The sequence below is a fragment of the Periophthalmus magnuspinnatus genome, chromosome 23 (assembly GCF_009829125.3).
Source record: "Periophthalmus magnuspinnatus isolate fPerMag1 chromosome 23, fPerMag1.2.pri, whole genome shotgun sequence".
NCBI classification, from domain to species: domain Eukaryota; kingdom Metazoa; phylum Chordata; class Actinopteri; order Gobiiformes; family Gobiidae; genus Periophthalmus; species Periophthalmus magnuspinnatus.
The window spans coordinates 16107928-16123345 of NC_047148.1; the positions used below are offsets into that span (position 1 = coordinate 16107928).

The following is a 15418-nucleotide window of genomic DNA, read 5'->3' on the forward strand; positions in this document are numbered from 1 at the left end:
AGAGTAATCAGGCCTAGCTATGCGCCTCAAGACTCTAGTCCTCCAAACACCTTAAATACATGTAGGACAAAAATGGCCTCTACAGAGACATTTTTAGGACCATTCAAAAAAACAGAATATTTTATTTTGAATTGTTGTGCTGATTTTTCATCACTCTGAATCCTACGAATATCGATATGAAGCATTATTGTACCACAGTCATTTGTTGGCCTCACTGAGCATCGCCGTGGCAACATCAGCTTGACCTCTGGATGCATCATTTTCCAAACACGAGACATTTAAAGTTTTCAAACATGCATCTGTTAAGTCTTAAAAATAAACAGAATGCTTCGTATCCAGGATGTACTTAAAGTTTGCACAGTGTTTTGCAGATGTGGAGCTGCTTGTGTTAGGCGAAGGTTTTGCCTGTAAATAGGGAAAATGTATTTGGTCTGTAATCTTCACTCACGTCTGTTATTTATTCAGTTATAAACAACATACCAGTATTGTCTGTAGAGGCTTGTAATGCCTGCAACTGAAAGTAAAATCAAGTGCGTAGTTAAAAAGTGATCATATTTCAGGTAAATAGTTTAATTGTGCAGTGTGTAGAGTTGGAGCTGACTAAATTGTCCCATGAACAGAGCCGTTAATAGCTCCGTGATTACAGCAGTGTGTCCAGGGACCACACTGATCACTTTCCATAGTCTCATGTCCACATGACCCGCCACATGTGGGGGTTTGTTTGCTGCTGTTACTGTGGCGACCATTCTTTTTGTCTGCTTCCACTTAAGACACATTTTAGTCCTATGTGTTATGGCTGAGAGGGTGAAATTAAAGTTTTACATTTCACAGCTCCAGCTTCTCGGGCACGGCCAAAACAAACTGTCATCGTCAAAGTGGGTTCCAAAGGCTTTGTAGCACGTTGGCCGTGATTTTTACTTTCTGAAGTATGAGGAAGTAAAATGCTGGTTTATTTGGTTTCTGTGACTAAGCTTAAGATATATATCTTTATTAAAACTTGGGGCAAAACATGTTCCCTGAAATGAAATGATAATAGTCTTAACAAACATTACATGAAATATGTTCTCATTTAGTTTTTGGATCAGACTTGACATACTCCTTTGAGAAGCACATCGCGTGAGGCGTTTTAATGACATCAGCGAACTATGCAGTGATGACTCTTGTATTTATTTATTTATTTATTTATTTATTTCAGGGATAATGCATATAATTCATCTGTAGTCACATGACAGATGTTAACGTCGGTCTAAAAAAAAGGAAAAATAAGGAAAAAATGTAATAAGACAGACAGAACACAAGTTATGTAATAGGCCTCCTAAATGAAATAGCAGCTCAATGTTTCATTTCTAGTAACTTGTATCAAATCCAAGCAGAAATAACAAACACTTTTATCATTGAGCTCAGATGAAAGAGCTGAGTAAGCACAGAGCAGCTCATGAATTCAAGTGAACATTAATCTTCTGGAAATGGCTTCTTTACAAGCTCTTGCCGAAAGGATTTTCACATCTTACAAATAACAAAACTGACACAGGGAGCTCATTTCACATTTAGGAAAGAAAATCCCTACCGCAAACCACTATAAAATCAAAATAGTGTAATAGTGTTTACAAAAGCTCAAATTGTTGCCAAAATAAAATACTTTCCTCATTTAAGTGCGATCACTGCTGACGATGCACACAAACCACATAGTTATTAGCTCTGACTCTACTAATTAAAGCACATTAAGGCCCATCTGCCTCAGGGGGTCACTTTATAAGCCACATTACACAGACTCCTACTACTATAACTGCACCAAATTATTATTGTTATTATCCAGTTGTAGATGAGCAAAAGTTTCCCTCTTGTTAACAGGAGAGTCTTGCTCACAAACTTGAGCAGATTCCATACTATACCACCACTTGGAATTCATGGGTTTTACCAACCAGATCAACATGTGAGTATGGTGTGCTGTGCTAAGCATTTCATAGAGAACTAATGATTGTCTTCATGTTAGGCAGATGCAGCTCAACAATTAAGGCCAGACAATATGACAAAAGTTGATCAAGCTTGATTTTTGGTTAGATTTTATTTTCCCTCTTTACATACAAAATAAAAATGTCTGTCAATATTGATTTCATGAAAATACACATAATGGACTGAGAGCCACTTAACACAAAAAAATAAGCCAATTTCTTCCTCCCAAGTGCAAATTCTGCTCCAAACCACATGCCTTTAGTGACAGAGGATTGGCTGTAGAACCCTTGATTAAAAACACTCACGCTGATGACTGAACCTTGATCTTGATTCATATCTGATTAATTGTGTAGCACTAGGGGAAAGTAACATATTTCTGTGTTGACGATTAGTTTTGAAATTACTTTAAATTCGATTTCCAGTATTCTAGACAGAAGTTGGAGTTTGTGCCATTGTACGGTTGCTTAATGTATGTTGTAGTATTCCCAGGGAAAACACTGGTAAAAAAATCTCAACATCAAAGCTGTTGATAAAGGCTTCATGCCATAATGAATTTGAATATTTTAGCACAAATCTTGTCCTTGCCAATTGCTTTCAATAACTACTTGTGTTTTAGGCCTGTCTGAGGTCTCTGTGTCCATGAGGTACAACCGGCGGCCAACATGTCCTGATGCGTCTGTGGGTGTGCGCATCCCCACCCCTCCTCCATCTCATCACAGGAAGAGCCACAGTCTAGGAAACAAGTGAGTAGCACTGCTTCTTTCCATCTATGGAGCTCAGCAGTGGGGGGGACACTTGTGGTTTTTGAAGTAAAATTACCATTTATTTTTCTGTATCATTTTGGTGAAGTTTTTGTTGTGGTTTTCTAAATTGAATATGGTCACTTTATGGTCATTTGCCTTTTAAACCCCAAAGATTTGAATCATTAGAAAGATCTTTGGGAAAATGAATGATGAAAATCAGTTGTGAAATCATATCTTCCCATCCACTGTACCTAGACTAAAGATGAGCTGACTATAAGGATTACTTTGTCCACAGTATGATGTGCCAGTATGGTATGTCTGAGAGCCGCAGTGCCACATTTCCCATAGAGAAACCACGCCACCTGCTGGATGACAGCTTTTTGGAGTCCCAGAGCCCCGTCAGAAATGATCCACACAGTATTTCAGTATCCAATGGCCTGTCACTTGGTATGTTTATTATGCTTTCACTAAAACATAAACATATTTTTGATAAACTATTTACATCAACAGGAAGCAGTGAAAGTTCTTTTGGTGAAGACTTGTCTCCTGGGATAGGAGAGAGGTGAGCAAACATAACTCATTATTTTTATTTATATATAAAAATTGTGTGTGGGGGGGGGGTTATTATAATTTTTAGTTTTTTTCAGCATTTGGTGAATAAACGCTGATCTGATATGATCACTAGACATTCAGTGCTATATAAAAGTATATAAAATGTGTCAGTGAAAACCTGCTCTGTGTGTGTGTTAATATAAATTTTTGTGATGAGTGCTTATATGAGTGCAATACATTCTCCTGTGAAGTTTAAGAGAAAATATCTTGTTTGATCCCACATTCCAATCCAATCCACTTTATTTATATAGCACATTTCACAAATAAATGCAGTTTCCAAAGTGCTGCACATATAAATAAAACAACTAATTAAGTAAATCAACATTTAGACTAGAATAAAATAGCAAAATTAAAATAATAAATATGTATATAAAAGCAATAAAACAATTACCAATAAAACAATAAGATCAAATAAAACAAGCAAATAAAATCAAAAGGAACAAATCCATCAAAGACAACAGAGGATCATACAACTCATGCAGAGTTAAAAGCCAGAGAGTAAAAGTGGGTCTTAAGATGAGACTTAAAACACTCCACAGTGGGAACTGTTTTGATGTGAGGAGGCAGAGCATTGACTGTAACACTGTGAAAAACAGGAGCCGCATGTACGCCACACTGGGCCCAAACTGGAGAGTCCCGCTGCGCACCTCGCCCCGCAGTCGGAGCTATGTGTTCAGGTACAATCTGCCAAATAACCACTGACTCGCTCCTGTTTCCATCTCACTGACTGAGTCTACGTCCTAACCTACTGCTTCCTTATGGTACTATCCACACACTGATTACATACATATTATATACCTCCATACGTTCTACATAATTCCTTTATATGCTTTAGATAAGTGTCCATTTTCAGTATCTTTTGTCTTGAGTTTTTGTCTTGAAAATGCATCTCTGTCCGAAACTAATGAAACAAGAAGAAAAGAAATAAAGATCTGTTGTAATCGTAGCTTTACCTTTGTTTGTAATTTAATTCGTAGCTCTTCTCCTGGAAACTGCTACAACTGCTGTGAGCCCAGTAATGTGACCATAGAGGGTCCACTACGGAGGAAAACACTGCTAAAAGAGGGGCGCAAACCCAAGGTGAAATATTTTGATGTGTATTTGTCATTACAACAGGCCTTGGAATGACAATTGAAAGCATTATATTTTTCTGTTTGTAGTTGTCATCCTGGACAAGGTTTTGGATTTCTCTATCAGGATCAACACTCACTTTTTATGGTGCAAAAGCACTTAGAGCCTCTGAGAGAAAACATGTAAGTTTGTAATTATTAGTTAATTTAATATGTCTAAAGGATTGTATAATACGTTTTATATGTGCTTAGTACAAGTCCAGTCCTTGTAAGAAGGTCTGTGTGACTGGGTGGATGGTGGTACTACCAGACGACCCTGCTCGACCTAACATATTTCAGCTAAATGACCCAGATAAAGGTACCGTATAGGTGTTACTAAATAATTTCTTTATTTTGTTGGTATGTGAGTTTTGTTCATCTCATTTAAATCTCCTGATAGGCAATGTTTACAAGTTCCAGACAGGATCCAGGTTTTCAGCGATCATCTGGCACAAAAATCTGGAGGAAGCAAGTAGAAGCAGCAGACCTCAGGTACAAAACAGTAGAGCCCAAGTTAAGTTTAGTGTTGTTTAGCTAGTTTCTTCTCATTGCATACACTGTATTCTTTCCACAGATACCAGCAAACCTGATGTCATTTGAGTGATGGCGGACTCAGTTTGGGGACATTTCTATGCCAAAGCTGCTTGGACTGAAACAGAAAGTGCAGAGTGGATGGGCGTATTGTTGCACCTTTCATCTGAAGACGTGAGGTGCCCTGTGTGTATTTGCTCTAAGCTTGTTGTTCACTGTTGATGTGATGCTGCTGTGAAGATGCGAGTGAGCGTCGTGCCCTGGCCCATGTTGGGTTTCTGCTGAAGTGAGAGCAGCTTCAGCACGTATGCCTGGAGAACAGTGTTAGCTTAAGTGTGCCCAACATCTGTATTCAGTGTTATTGGGACTGTTATGAAACACTAATGATGTGAATAATAATGAACAATTTTGTAAAATTTGCATTTCAGCTATCATCTTAAGAAGGAGGAACAGTGATATCTGTTCTGTTGTGTGTGTGTGTGTGTGTGTGTGATGTGGCTAACAGATGTTCAAAAAGCAAGAAGAACAAGAACACTGGATATCTAATATCTGATAAATGAAGAAATTGTGTGTATTTTCCCTTTGCTACCTCAGCCGGTAGTAGTCCTGATGTAGTTCTAACTGAAGGATACTTTATAACATGGGATACTGTGGCCACAAAGAAAAGTATAATGGTGGGAAACCATAACCATAATAGTGATGTCCAGTTCATTCATTCTCAAAACAACAAATTTTCATGCTTGTCTAAACTAAAGCAATTTACTAAAGAACCTAGCTTTTACAATCATGTCCTTGTAAATACTGTATTTATTTTAAATGCTTATTTTGCGTATTTGACATACTATATGTGTAAAGGTACTTTCGTGTCATTCTGTATAACAAGCCTCTAGAAGGAGAAAAACATTTTAAATATATGTCTGTCCTGGACACAAATTAGACCAAACAAAGTTTAAACATTATTCATCTGCTGCTTCACAACTTTACCACGATTAAAATCCAAGACGATATCACACTCTTCAACATTAATGTAGTATAAACTGCACTATGTTCTTAAGTATTGTGACACCAACACAGTTTCTTAAATGTATCTCACTGGCTGTAGTTACATACTGTCTCAAAAACTGATTAATATCAACTTTTTTTTTTATTCATTTAAATGACATGTAAACAGCCAAATAGTCTGATTTCTTTCTGATCATGGTCCCTCTGATTACTCGCATCAGATTTTGCAGTTTACATTTAAGTAATCTTAAAGGTCCAGAAATGAGATTACAATCAGATTATAATCAGATTTTGGTGTGCATGTGAACAAGGCCACTGATGCTGTTACATTTCTAATCGCAAAGTAAATGTCATTTAATCTGAGCCAAAATAATTACACCTGCAAAGTTACTGTCAATCATTTTAAAATGTCCAACATTTATGTAATTACTGATTGCTACGCGTCAGTAAAAAAACACATGAGATGTATTGATACTATTTTTTTAAACTATAGAGACACTGATGAACAGCCTACATGTAATTTTTGAGGTGCTCAGCTAATAGAGTTCAACAGTGAACGTCTGCTCCGGTTTTAATTTCTCAATTTTACATACATTTTTCCCATAGACTTCAAATATTAAGAGTTCAAAGTTATCACGGCGGCAGAACTACATGGTAACTAATATCCATAATGCGGTCGTTTTAAATCCTAAAAGCAAATTTAAAACGCAAACTTCAAAATGCTTAAATAACTTTGCGGTTTATAATGTTTCAGAAACTGATTTTAAATAAAATGATAGGTTTTGTGGTCATTAGTTACCATGTAGCTGATTAACCCTGAGGAGCAAGCTTTAGTTATATATAATGAATAACTTTTTTTCCAGACAGTCTATGGGTAAAATGAGAGTTTTGGAACCGAGGCTGGGCGATCACTGAGCTCCATTCACTTGGTATGAATGTCGGCTATTACCAGTATTTGATTTTTAATTTGCTTTGTTTTAATAATAATACATATTTCTTGTATTCCTTGTGACAGTGACTACTGTTTTTTTCACTTGCTGCTCAAATGAAAGAACTTTTTTCGCAAGATGTGTCAAAATAATATCCTAGCTAAAGATCCTTGTTTGATTAATGAAGAATATAAAAAAAAAAAAATACCCAAATGAATCTGTGACTAGGCCTGGGCTGTACAAATGTTCTGCACAGTTTGACTTTTTTATTCTGAGCACTTTTATGAGGCATGTTGCTTCAAATGTTTGTAATCCATTTGAACAGGCCTGTCATTTTGACATCCTGTAACTAAATAATCAAATCATTAGAGGAAAAAACTTTTACCATTAAAATATGTATTCTTATAGTTTTCATTTGGTGTTTTAACCTGCCAATCCAATTACACATGATCTGCTCAGATCTAAATGTGTAGTAGTGACAAATACTTGTCCATGAAGTATTGCTTTAAACTGTGTTTACTTTACATCTGTTTTTTATTATTTTTATATAGTTTTATAGTTTTAATATACTTCAATTTTATCAAGTTCAGTTCATGAGTAGCATGTGTGCAAGTTTCTAGTGTCATAAATGAAAACAAACCACTGAATTGTGTTGGAATGTGTGATTTTTTTTTTTTCTTTAATTTATTACATATAGCACTGCTATTTGTGGTTGTATTTTTCAGTGTCATGATATTGATTCTGAATAAAATGTACATACAAACTTGTTTTTCATTTTTTAGACCATTAAAATATAGTGAACATAGCCAAGCTGGACAGAACAGATTCACTCCATGTTTTACCATTGATTTATTACTGTACAAAACATTTTAAACAGTGCTGTAGTATGAATTAACAGTGTGGACATATTGATGTTGGTTCATTGAGAATAATCAGGATACAAAAAGGCCTGTAAAACTTATGTTCTAAATCATGCCATCACTGGAGCTATGGCTGACCAAAGGAAGAGCTAAATAAAAGCATAAGAAAAAGCACCTTTTACTTAGGGTTTCTGAGGCCCATAAGTAACTTAACTTTTGTAGATTGCAGATGAGTTATGGCGGTAAAAATGCATATACAAACCAGGTCTCTCTATTGTGCAAAGTACCAAGGCCTTAAGATTATAAACCTGATGTTCAACACAAATAATTCAAAAAGCGACTCACCTAAAAAGTCCTGCCAGGAATATGCCTATAAAATTACAGACATCTTTTAACTGTTAGAGCAGTTAGTTTGAGCCAATCCAACGTATCATAAACAACGCTGCTTCTCTGGCTGCAGTGCACCTGCTGCAGATAAAGTATAATTTGTATATGTTTAAAATGAAAAGGCACATCACAAAATTAGTCAAACATTTAACCTCAAAGTCCATCAGAAAATTAAGTATATTTCACATGGTACAACTACCATTGTATCAACATTTATAAGTTTAGTAAGGGGCTTCTTCTGGGACCCTCTGTAAATAAGAAAAAACAAACAGTGAACTGATGTCCATAGTGACTTCTAGGTTGCAGTTCACAGCTATTTACAGAACCTGTGTTTAAGGCAGGGCCACTTTTAATAGATGTTTTTTTTTTTTTGGCAAATTAGCTAGCTAATCTGATTGGTTTTCAAATCTAATATCCAGATCAATTGTCCGTAAAAATTTGCATTTCACACATCACCTAAAGTGACATCGAAAGCTAATTTGCCAAAAACATATTACTAGACTAATAATGTCCAGGGTGATGCATACAAGTATATTATTGTACATGGAATTCATTGGTGCATTATTTGACATGGACATGATTTGAAGTAATTGTACAAGATAATCCCAAGTGCAAATCCAGGGCGTCAGTAGGAGTGTATTCTTTAGAAATGAATGAGGAAGAAACTGATAAAATGCTAATGCTTTGGTCCATGCAGCATCCATCTTGGCTTCAGTTCAGGTTTGTTTATTTCAGAGGAGTCCAGTTTTTAAAAAGGTACTGTCTTCTATCCATTCTCCTTCCACAGCACTAAGTGAATGCTATGGTCGGGCATGCTTGTAGCAAACACCAGTCCTGAGTCATTGCCACCATCCAGTCCATTTAACCATGAGGTCACTCCAGCCAAAAAGCTGGACCCTCGTTTGGACTTTCTATAAGCCGGCAGAGGCCAGCGGCCTGAGATAGCCTCTGTCCTTAAATCCATGACATACAGAAAGTGGTTGTCAAAGAGCAAAGCAAACACCTCTCCAAAGCTCAACAGGGACAGGTTCGCTGGATCTTGGGTTTTAATCACCCTGCAAACAGAATATCTCTTAAGACATACTTATCAAACTATGAAAAATAAACTGCAAGTGTGATCTTATGATAATTTTACCTGAGAATCTCAAAGCTGGCAAAGTCCCACTGATAAACTCCAAGATCTGAGCTGCAAATGATGTAGCGCCCATCAAACTGCAGTCGTGGCTGAAGGCTTATGCTGCGGTCCTCAGAAACTGACAGTGTTTTCAGACACTTACAGTTTATCTCACGGCCCAATGGCCAGACCTGAGACCAGAAAGTTATTACTTTATCTTATTAAAATGTACAAAACAATGTAAATTATAGAAAAATAAAGAAACAGAGTAAAGACTGAAACCTTAATTTCGTATTTATCAGCACTCAAGAGGATATAATCCCCAGGACTGTGCACCACAGATTCTACTTCTGTTTTCTGTAGTATCACCTAATGGACAATGGCACCCTTTGTTAATGCTAAAATGCTCAATTTTAAATCAGTTTAAGATGTGTTATTGTCCATTGTGCTGTGCAGTAAGCTGTACCTTAGTGACCCACTCTGTGTGTCCTGTCAGAGTGTTGAGGCAGATTCCAGTTGACAGGGACCAGATCTTCACAGAAAAGTCAGCTGAACCACTCACCAACATGTCCAGCTCATCATTGTAGTCAACACTGAAAACTGGAGACAAACAACCACTAGTCTTTCACTATACATTATCACAAGTATGACGGTTACACTATATTACTATAAAATTCTATTACACATATTTTACATATAAACAATATTCTAAAGAACAACCTGCTCCTGTGTGACCACGGAATTGCTGGATTCTTGCACCTGTGCTCCACTCCCAGCATGCAATGGTGTTGTCAAAGGATCCAGTCACAAGCTTTTGTTCATCAAATTTTACTGTGGCACAGGTGTGTGTTTGGATACCATAAATGCATTGCCCTGTGCGAACATCCCATAACTTTGCAGAAAGGTCGTCAGATCCTGAAAAAGAACAAAGTATATAATTGGTGTCGCTGCACCAGAATAACTCACCTCACAGTATGATGTAAAGGTAATGGTGTTAGAAATTGTCTTATGAATCCAAAAACAGTGCCTAAACATAACGATGGACTCAACTCAACAACGATGCAACTCAGTGAAAATTACTGTGTACCTGTGCACAGAAGACCATCCTTATAATAAAGCGCATACACTCGTGCACTATGTCCAATAAGAGATGATGTCTCAAAGGCTTCTTGGTCCTTCAGCTGCATCATTCTCCGCTTAGCCTTTAGATAGACTCCTTTCCAGTGGGATGCATCTTGAATGGATTCATCAATTCTCCAGCCAAGCTCACGACACACTGTCTGCCAAACCTCTGTGCATGAGCTTATCACCTGAAACAATCATGCCTTAGATTGGAAGAACTTATCAAAGTCTTTTATAATCACCAATACAAACCTTATTCCACTGTTTGCAAACCAAGCAGCAGGTGAGCAGTGTCTGTGGATCAAGCCAGCGGAGCAGGTAGAAGGCCAGCTCCAGAGGAAGCAGGCGCAAGAAGTCACGCTTAAGCAGCGTCTCCAGTCCATTGGACAGATGGCGAAGCTGAACTGCACCGCTCAGAGATATGAGCTGGTCCAGAGCCTGGTTACGCTGCTGGTCATTAAGTGTAAGGAAAGTGGCAGAGACTGACTCCAGCCACCCCTCAAAGACCTCCTTCTCCATGGGCACATGAGAGCAACTTGCAACACCTGGAAGAAAGCAGCAAAAAGACATATGTGCACCTAAACATTTAATTTATAGAATGCAGAATGCACAAAAGATACAGAATTAGTTAAAAACATACGCGCGTTGTAAAATTCAACACTGTTATCTGCAGTTAGCAACTTTGGTGGCTAACGTTGCGTTAGCTGATAATGCGACAACCAACACCGAGCAACGATGAATAAAAGTACGAAAGGGATGCACTGGCAAAACAATTTCTAAACCAAAACATGTCAAACGTATCAAGTCAACTAACCAGATAGTTGCAGAGCTTCTTTGTTCGCAAGACACTTCACATAACGAAGTTAGCTGGGGTTAGCTTAACTGGATGTCAGCAAGTTGAAAGGATTGTCGGAGCAAGCTGCGAAGCTGACGTTCACTGAGACGATCAGGCAGATACTATTACAGTTTAATAGTTTTTTTAATCAAAAATAATTCTGCATTACAAAGTTGTGATTTTTAAACAAAAATCTCTTAAAATCTGACAGAAAGAAAATCTAATAATGGAAACGGGATCCATCTTGCCCCATGAAAGTAGCGGCTACACCCTCAATTTTGTCTAACAGGCGAAATAGACTAGACTCGAGCTATGAGAAACAAGCAACTTATATATTTTATATTTATTTAAAAATGCCTCTGAAACTACCTTAATCATCATTGCTTCTTTAGACCAGTAAATTATACACAATATGCCCTTAGAATAATTCCGGAGAATAAAATTAAATATTCAGGTAGTTAGTGATGTATCCATTCTTTAAAATAATCTCTGGACCATTTGTCACTTCTTGTAAAATATGTTTGTTCCCATGAAACGATCAAGAGTAAACACAGAGTCTACTGAAAATAAAGCTTTTGTAGAATAAACTGCAGAACACTAGAGGGTATGCGCGTACCGATTTTGAGCTCCATTTCAGCATCTCAGGTCAAAGTTTGCCTTATATTCTGTTGTTCCTATGATTGAACGTAAAACTTTGTGTTAAAAATCCGATTATTTTGCTACTTGGGAGCTAGCATAGTTCTCCGCTAAAGGAGGACTGACAACTCTCACGCTTTCACCGTGAGACTCGCGCATTTGAGCGCCTCCACGCGCTCTCACGTCACACTCCTGATGTCTCATGCTGGAAAAATAAATATTGGAGGAAAAAATACGATCCATATATTTAAATTGAAAATATCCACACTAATGGGAGAATACTGCTCTCGTATACGCATGATATGCAGTTTTATTCACTTAAAATGATTTCATATTAATCTAAAAGTCTGACGACCTGCCCTCGTGACCCTGTGTATGCGCGCTGCTGTCTCTCGGAGCTGCCCCCCCCCCCCCCCCCCTTTGTCTCCCTCTGCTCACGAGCCTTTGATCCATGGATCTACTCTTCTCAAAGCATCACCTCTCATTTTTCTCTTCCCTCACGGCTCGCGCTTCTTTCTTAATACAACCTAAGTTATAGAAACAGTCATTTTCTGACCATTTATGGAGTAAAACAGCTGAACTAATTAATGGCACGAACATCGCACCTGTTCCAGAGAATCGCATCAATGCGCGGAAGATTTCTCCGCATTTATAAAACCATCAACATTAAATAAAAAAATACAGGAATTCTGACAATCTCTTCTACCCTCCATCCACGTGCAGATGTCCATGCAGCCAAGTCCATCCTCAATAACTGATTTGTTTTGGGCAGTCTTGATTTTTTTGACAGTATTAAACTGTAGCTGATTAAATAAAATAAATGCAGTTGCTGTAGGCCTATGTTTTTTGCTTTGTTTGACGTTTTTGTTGTTTTTTTTTTTTTTTTTTTTACAATGTAATGGATTGTACATGTAGTGGCCATACACTGTTAAAGAGTATGAAGGTAAAGTGACATTAGCTGATCTTGACTAAATTTCAAGTGTACAAGTAAAAGAGTGTGGCACCCTGATTGGCCACCCAGGTGCCAGTGCACCTCCTCTTGAAAGACTATAGTCAGTCAGCTTGACCTGTTAAAATGCATCAAAATGCAGGAAATTGTAATAATATTTATTAAATATTATTATTTTAATACAAATCTCCCAAGGGAGGACACCAGGCACATTTGCTGACAGTAACCCTGGCCTAAGCAGCGCCTGCCGAAATCTTATTCCAAGCTTTGCGGAAGAGTTGGCAGCCCTGTAAAATCAACTGCCTGCCCCACTTTACACTTGAGTCTGAGCTTCTGTGTGATTGACAGCAGGTCTAATTTAATTAGATAGGCTCCATTTAAAAGTTTTTGGACCCCACTATTTTTTTTCAGGTTTTGCACCAGTAGTTTGTCTAAAGAGAATTCCCCAAGGAATAGTGTGGGGCCAAAGCTTTTGTAAAACAAATAATTCAGATTTTTGGGCCTGTCTCCAAATCAAATCCCAACACTGGGTGAAAGTGAAGTGGGTAACTGCTGTGACACCCTTTTACCTTTTGTGTGTTGACTAGAGTGAAAAATCCCAACAATTTGTACTTTCTCTGCATACTTTTCTTTTCATGAATCATTCAGGCGTGTTTTTATACACTAAGCCAGTCTAATTAAAATTTTGTCAAACAACAAAAACACAGTACAAATTAACATTTACAAAAGCATGTCAGAGTAGGCCTCTGAATAGAATTATTCATAGAATCAAAGCTAAAACACCACTCACAGTTCAATCAAATTAGATAAAGACACTATAATATTATGGGAAAAGTCATGCTCAATACTATAGATTTCACAGAATCAGAATAAAACACACATTCTTTAAAATTTTCAACCCAAAATAATAGTTTGTTAAAAGCCATTTAGTTCTGATCCTGTTCTATCACTGTCAGTACCTGCATGGAGTCTAAAAAATAATATACCAATAGTGTGCGTAGTGATTGCCATATGTTAAAATAATCTATAATACAAATCTAATAATACAAATTCTTACTGTTGTTTAAGTGTACACATAATTTATTAAAGCTGTTAATGCAGGAAACATGCTCTATGCTTAGGCCTATGTGGTCATACTTTGTCCTGTTTCTGCAATATCTATGTATCATTGCTAAAAGTTAACATACTGATAAAAATAATATGGTGTTCAGGACAAAATATCCTGTTTTTTGAGACCACATCCATCAAACAGCACTTTTTCTCGGCCTCTGCAAATTCATTCTATCAAAATTGCATTTTGTTGCCATCTAATATATAGGTATTTATTTATAAATATAAATTTTCAGTGTACTTAAATGTGCAGAGCTGTATCAGTAGAATCAATGACTAAAGAAGTTATTTGGCTCTGTCATAACAGCTGCACTTAATCCTGGACAATCTTTATTTTATAACAACAAAAAACAGTATTGGTTGCACTGTCTGTGTTAAACTAATGGCAGTAAATTAAGTGCTTGTGTCATATACAAGTGATTGGCTTTAAATAGGGTCTGTTATGTGTCCATGTCTTACCAGGTAAAGGCTTATCCTTGCGTTTCAATGGCTTGATTTAGAGCAGGTTACAGACACAGGCCAATGAAGGCTGGAGCATGCGTCATTCAAGAGTTACAGCATCAGGTATGTGATTAATTTAATTTCTAACTGAAATTCTGAATTATGTTAGTTATTTATTTGTCACTGACCCATTTCATTTCATTTATGTTAATAATGTACAAGTTATTAATAGTAACACTGTTTGTAGACCCAAGAAACCTTAAAATACTCACACTGATTATTAACTCCTTTTCACCCACGTGCATTCAACAGTGGGTGAAACTAAGGTCATTATTTGGGGGTGCAATTTCATTGTGGGCATTTGGGTGTTAGGCACAGCTGGTGCTGATGGAGGGCGTGGCAGAGGGGCGAAAGCACACAGAGGGGTAACAAGCCTCTAACACACCAAGTGATGGATGTCTGAGCACTAAGCTCCACACTACAAGGGAATTAAAGCTGTTGTAGCCACTAATACGCTGACTGAAAACCTGGTCAGGAGTAATTGGACTGCACCTAAAATCAAAATAAACTAGAATTCTGTTACAAAAGTTTAACATTGTTAACATTTCTACATACATTTCTTCTACTCATTTTCAAGTTTAAATATCCCATAATGAAAGGATGGTTCTGATGTAAGTCAATGTCAATGATCCTGGAACAAACTATTAGGCAGAACAGAAAGAGTCCGCCTTAAACCCATAGTTGCAAAGTAGAGCTCATTATGAATAGCATGATTTAATAAACTGTAGTGAGTGCTGAGTGACACATCCTGTCTGTGTCACAAACCAAACTACAACCAGAACAACTATAATGCAAATATATATAAGTGTGTGTTATACATGAATGTATTTATGGCTGAGTGCTAAATGAACTGACTCCTGCATGCCTTGCCTACAGTTATCATGTTGATCCAGGCCATGTTTTCGTGGTGGCCGTCCACTCTCACGCCTGATTACACGCTCAGAGTCATGAACGGGGAGAGCAGTAGTCTGAGTGTGAGTCCACTGCTGCACTCATTAGCACCAGCGCGAGTGTGTGACATGTCT

The 15418-nt window shown here is 37.4% G+C and overlaps 2 protein-coding genes across 3 annotated transcripts in view; one reads left to right on the forward strand and one right to left on the reverse strand.

Annotated features, from left to right (window-relative positions):
• Positions 1 to 7642, forward strand: part of LOC117391627 (ras-specific guanine nucleotide-releasing factor RalGPS1-like) — a 30711-nt gene extending 23069 nt beyond the window's left edge. For both annotated transcript variants that reach the window (XM_033989478.2, XM_055231512.1), the window contains exons 12-20: positions 2570 to 2696; positions 2992 to 3143; positions 3207 to 3258; positions 3905 to 3985; positions 4286 to 4388; positions 4469 to 4561; positions 4631 to 4736; positions 4818 to 4909; positions 4992 to 7642. In XM_033989478.2, coding sequence (XP_033845369.1) covers positions 2570 to 2696; positions 2992 to 3143; positions 3207 to 3258; positions 3905 to 3985; positions 4286 to 4388; positions 4469 to 4561; positions 4631 to 4736; positions 4818 to 4909; positions 4992 to 5021 — 836 coding nt within the window. In that variant the 3' untranslated portion in view covers positions 5022 to 7642. The remainder of the gene's footprint in view (positions 1 to 2569; positions 2697 to 2991; positions 3144 to 3206; positions 3259 to 3904; positions 3986 to 4285; positions 4389 to 4468; positions 4562 to 4630; positions 4737 to 4817; positions 4910 to 4991) is intronic.
• A 1229-nt stretch (positions 7643 to 8871) lies between these two features.
• On the reverse strand, positions 8872 to 11484 carry fbxw2 (F-box and WD repeat domain containing 2). The gene is made up of 8 exons (XM_033989799.2): positions 11177 to 11484; positions 10615 to 10907; positions 10328 to 10550; positions 9961 to 10155; positions 9707 to 9840; positions 9523 to 9609; positions 9262 to 9431; positions 8872 to 9181 (listed from the first exon to the last, which is right to left on the reverse strand). Exons 2-8 carry the CDS (start codon positions 10879 to 10881, stop codon positions 8893 to 8895), a joined length of 1365 nt encoding a protein of 454 aa, XP_033845690.1. The 5' UTR covers positions 10882 to 10907; positions 11177 to 11484; the 3' UTR covers positions 8872 to 8892.
• Between the last annotated feature and the right edge of the window lie 3934 nt (positions 11485 to 15418).